Source organism: Coccinella septempunctata, chromosome 3, assembly GCF_907165205.1.
Source record: "Coccinella septempunctata chromosome 3, icCocSept1.1, whole genome shotgun sequence".
NCBI lineage: Eukaryota > Metazoa > Arthropoda > Insecta > Coleoptera > Coccinellidae > Coccinella > Coccinella septempunctata.
Window position 1 is genome coordinate 10,617,888 of NC_058191.1, and position 4,961 is coordinate 10,622,848.

General features: G+C 36.7%; 1 protein-coding gene across 1 annotated transcript; it reads left to right on the top strand.

Moving 5' to 3' along the window:
• The first annotated feature begins 545 nt into the window (after positions 1-545).
• On the top strand, positions 546-3,809 carry LOC123309799. Its single transcript, XM_044893070.1, has 2 exons — positions 546-1,043; positions 3,348-3,809. The coding sequence occupies exons 1-2, from the start codon at positions 883-885 to the stop codon at positions 3,805-3,807; spliced, it is 621 nt and encodes a 206-aa protein (XP_044749005.1). The 5' UTR covers positions 546-882; the 3' UTR covers positions 3,808-3,809.
• Positions 3,810-4,961: the final 1,152 nt, after the last annotated feature.

The following is a 4,961-nucleotide window of genomic DNA, read 5'->3' on the forward strand; positions in this document are numbered from 1 at the left end:
TAATCGATAGCACTCCTGACAATGAACATACGAATAAAATATCACAAGAATGTATAGGGTGGTTCAGCCGTCTTCCCTGATTGTATGCGAATTTCCCAATGAATCGCCCTGTATAAAATATATCTCAGGGGAAGTATTTGTCGACTACATAAGTAGAATTCTAGTAATTATTGGGATAGCGAGTACTGGTGAGTAAAACCCTTTTTCCTTCAGCTTAAGCGTTCGAGACTTTAATTTGGGTATATCTTCCTCAGAAGCACTACAAAAAAACATGAAGTATTCAGCATTCGTAAGTTACAACAAGTGAAAACGCAACTACTTCAAGGATTTGGGATTGTAGATGGGTTGTTTTAATGATGAACATTTAACAGGCCTAGCATGTTTTTTCTTACTTCGGATTAGCCTCCGTTAATCGTTCAGTAAAAAAAATACCAAAACTGTAAGAACCTTTAATTTACTACAGAGAAACCGAAATATTCAAAACTTGACGAGAATGAATTTTCGTCACAAGAAACTAACATCCACCAACGTGTCGCCGTTTTTTTGTTCTCATACCGATTTTTTTATTTTCATACTAATGGGAAATGAACAAGAAAAAATATCGAACAAAAATCAGGACACCGGTATGACCGTTAAAATTAAAACGAAAGTATTCTTGGCGACAATCGTCGAATTAAGACAAAACTCATAACTCTACCAACTATGACTAACGACCTAGCGTCCCAGTACCCCGACATAAAACACCATTGAGACGTGTAATTTCTGCAATCAGTCACGCTTGCAGAGCAGAAGAGATGTACCTACTAACTGTGACGGAAGAGACAAGGCAAATATCTAAGATGATTCGGTAAAAGACTAGAACAGTGTCAGCTTCGAATCTTGATGGCGCTCAGTTCAAACCCGTTCAGTGCCTTCTTGGGCAAGTTTACAGCGAATCAAGAAGTGCTTACTACTGTAGCTACAGCTTCCTTTCTAGATAGGACACATTACAGCTCTTCGGGTCATTCTGGGAGTGGATATCATCACTACCACTACAGTTCAGGGTAAGAAGTTGATTATTACCATTATTAGCCCTAGGTGCTTATATGATCGACAATAATCTAATATTATAACGACAGCATGTCTGTTAACGATGAATATCAATGGAATATATCATCCAATTTTATTCCAAGATGGTAAAACTACCAGCGCTATACACTCAAAGATTCTTGTTACAACAAAGACACAACCAAAAGGTTAATTTGTGATATATCATAAAGGGTGATGTGTTAAGCGTTATTTTTTTTTAAATACAATAAAACACTCAATTTGCAACACATATTCAAAATTTTTATTGAAATTGATAACTTGGCCTTTGTCATTTACATTTTAAAGATAACTTCATGTAAATGTTGTCCGCGGCTCCGTTTCAAAAGGTTCATTCGGAAGGTCCAATTTTGCGTCACTTTTTGGAGCATTTCTGCATGTATTCCGCGAATTACGAGTGTTATGTTATCCTGTAAGGCTTCAATCGTGTTCGGTTTGTCCACATACACTGACTAATTCACATTACCCCACAAGAAATAGTGCAGAGGCGTCAAATCGCATGATCTTGGCGGCCAATTCACAGGGCCATTTCGAGAGATAAGCTGCTCACCAAATTCATCCTTCAACATGTTCATTGTTTCACGAGCTGTGTGGCATGTGGCACCGTCTTGATGAAACCACATGTCAACCAAGTTCAACTCGGCCAATTGGGGCAAAAAAAAGTTGCGAAATCGTTCGAAAAAGTAACGGAAAATTGAACCTTCCGAATGAACCTTTTGAAACGGAGCCGCGGACAACATTTACATGAAGTTATCTTTAAAATGTAAATGGCAAAGGCCAAGTTATCAATTTCAATAAAAATTTTGAATATATGATGCAAATTGAGTGTTTTATTCGATTTTTTTTAAAACTACGCTTAAAAAATTTACAATTTTATTCCAAGATCGTGAAACTACCAGCTCTATACACTCGAAGATTCTTGTTATAAAAAAGATACAACCTAAAGGTTTATTTATGATGGTTAATTAGAAACATAGTTACCCAATAAAGACTGAAAAGAAAAGCTGTGGTTTCTCTGCTGGTTTGTTCATATTAGCTTTTTGAATAAGCTTTTCAAAAGGCTGTAGTGACCACAGAACACAACACAAGTATTAAAAAACTGCAATGAATGCACCTACTTTTAAGTATATTTTTCGTTAAGAACTAATACAAGTACGTTGGCTATTTGCAACTAAATTAATTGCTATTTCAGTCTACAATACAATAATTATTGTCATCATAGTTCGCAACGCAGAGTGGAGCAGCATAAAAATGCTACAGGAAAATAAAAAATATATAGTTGCAATGCCAAACTTAAAATTTCGATGAAGCGTACAAAAAGAAATATTATTATCTGATACTCGTAACGGATCATAGAGAATAATTACCACTTCAGAGATATAGATGAGAGTCGGAAACCGTATATTTACCAGCGTAGTTTTTTTGCACAGATTTGTCGGAAAGCATTCCGTTACTGATTTTTCGAAAATGTCATCCGTTTCAAAGATATTTAGTTTTTCGAATTCCTTCTCGACATCGGACACCTTTTATATAAATTGAACCGAAACTTCCAATCGAACTCCAAAGAGCACTGGAGTGAGTCGAATATGATAAGGGTAAGGTATCACATGTTAAGTATGAAGTCGAAAATCACATCAATGAAAAACTATATTCCTAAAATCATTTCATTCAATGAAGTCGTTTTCCTGCACGTGTTTCGAAAGTATTACTTTCCACACGCTTCGACGTTCAGAAAGTATGTAGTACTTAAATCGTGCGGAAAAAAGCCCCGCTCGCGTATACGTACGGAAAGTGAATAGCAAGGTTCAACTGCAATATCTAGCGGAAAAGTATCACTTTCCACACAGGTTAGGAAAATAACTATCTCCTACAAGCGTGCACGTTCAACCCTTTTCCCGCACGCATTTCAAGTTGCAAAGAGTCACTTTCCCAAACGGTGAGGGAAAAGCGCCTGCTATTTCTATTTTCCCGCATGCAGATGTTAAAGAGTAAACTGCATTCTATCAATTCTCTATGCACACAACGTCAACGATGAGAAAACTTTGGTAACAATATACAGAATTACGTCTCTCATTATATATGAATAATCTTAAAAGATTAACACCCAGTTAGAGGAACGTCAATTAAATTTTGAATGGACCATTAAATTATAATGGACGTTCCTGCAACTGGACTTTAGCAATTTACAATATAGTCGCAATACATACAATATATGAAGTGTAGTAGGCAATAGGGTTAATTCAAGTATATATTTCTTGCAGGAAAAAGAAGAAGAAGAGCATAGCAATGACTGCTCTCACCCTTCTATCGTTCCTATTCTTTTTGAACATCCTCCAAAACTGCATACAAGAACACATGAACCAAATGAACCCCACCGTCATGGTGATGCAAATGCAGACCACAATGGCGTCGATTAGAAAATCGGACAGAATAGGAGACGATGTAGGGGAGTTGTTTCACAATAATACCTTGCCAGAAGAAATAGAATCCGAAAGAAGTAAAAATGTTGTGAAAATTATAGATGAACTGGAAACATCAACCAAACCGACAAGAAGAAAGAGTAACAATGAAAGTAAAAAGCGAAAAAAAGGCGAAAAACAGAATATAGAGATAAAACCAACAAGGCCTACCATGTTCATAACAGAAGAAGAATACCAGTACACTCAAATTCCTATCAAATTAAAAACAGTGGAAAGTTACAATAATAAAAGGAAACCTTAGGACTTTTTTTCATTCATCATATATCCAGTAACACACTGTCTGGTAATCAAGAAACTGAAATGAGTAAAGGAAAGTGGATACAGAATGCGAGGTTTTAGACGAAAATTATGCTCCAACTCATGCGTAAAGTGTCTTTCCGCACGCCACTGCCGTTGACCGAACGACACGATGTGGAAAGTCACTTTCTGCATTTGTTAAAAAAATAACTTATATGTTATATGTTAGTTTTGTAAGCACCGAGTGGAAGAGGCAAGGGGATTTAGAGGTTTGGTAAATCTCTATTTGTGCGTGAACCGAAAAAAATTTCAGGCTTTCGAAGAAAAGGTATAAGTCAGTTGATTATCAAAATCATAATTTACATTATTTATTCATAATAAAGAATGATCACGCCTAAACGAGGAGGCAATCCTCATTATTATTTGTTCATTCAAGATATTGATAAGAGACATGTTTTGGACCCATAAGAGCCCATCTGCAGTCACTATAAAGGATTTAATCTCATCAGAAGAATCGCGAACAGAAAGTAAGATACAGATAGGAAAACCAGGCATTAGCTGGGGCGCACCAGGAGAGTACCGCTGCTAATTTAGACCGTTCCATCAAACAGTATCACCTATTTGATATTCTTCGATTTCAGTTTGCGGAGCGTCAGGCGCCAGGTTTCTTTTCCCTCTCCCCTGATGCACCACCAGAATTTCTGGGGCTTCACCGTAGTTAGAAGAAAGAGAAGATACCGCATTGCGCAGCTACGAAGGAGAATTTCCTGAAACTTTTTAGGGTTTTTACTCCCAATCTCTGGAACAAAATCAATTAAAAAATTGAAATAAACGATTTGCACCTGCGTAAATTCTTGCACCAATTTGTCAGGAGCAAATCAACTAGAAAAAATTGTTGCCTGACATGTCGACAACAAAATTCCTGATACTCAAGTCTTAAAACGAACGAAACACTATTACACCAAACACAAATACATGAATGAACATTCGAATATTGAGGTAAACGTAAGCAAAAATGGAGTAGACGCTTGGTAAATGTAAATATAAACATATATACGTAGGACACACTTTTTCTTGTTGTTCAAGTATCTTCCCCTTCGTCTACCTACGGGCTTCGCGCACTGATATCTGTTGAACGCAGGATTGCTGAGATTAGGT

What these genes read in the sequence shown, in the direction of transcription:
- LOC123309799 (XM_044893070.1), top strand. Translation starts at nt 883, where the DNA reads ATGGCGCTCAGTTCAAACCCGTTCAGTGCCTTCTTGGGCAAGTTTACA. An exon ending in CACTACCACTACAGTTCAGG is followed by an intron (nt 1,044 to 3,347) that starts GTAAGAAGTTGA and finishes TATTTCTTGCAG; the next exon opens with GAAAAAGAAGAAGAAGAGCA.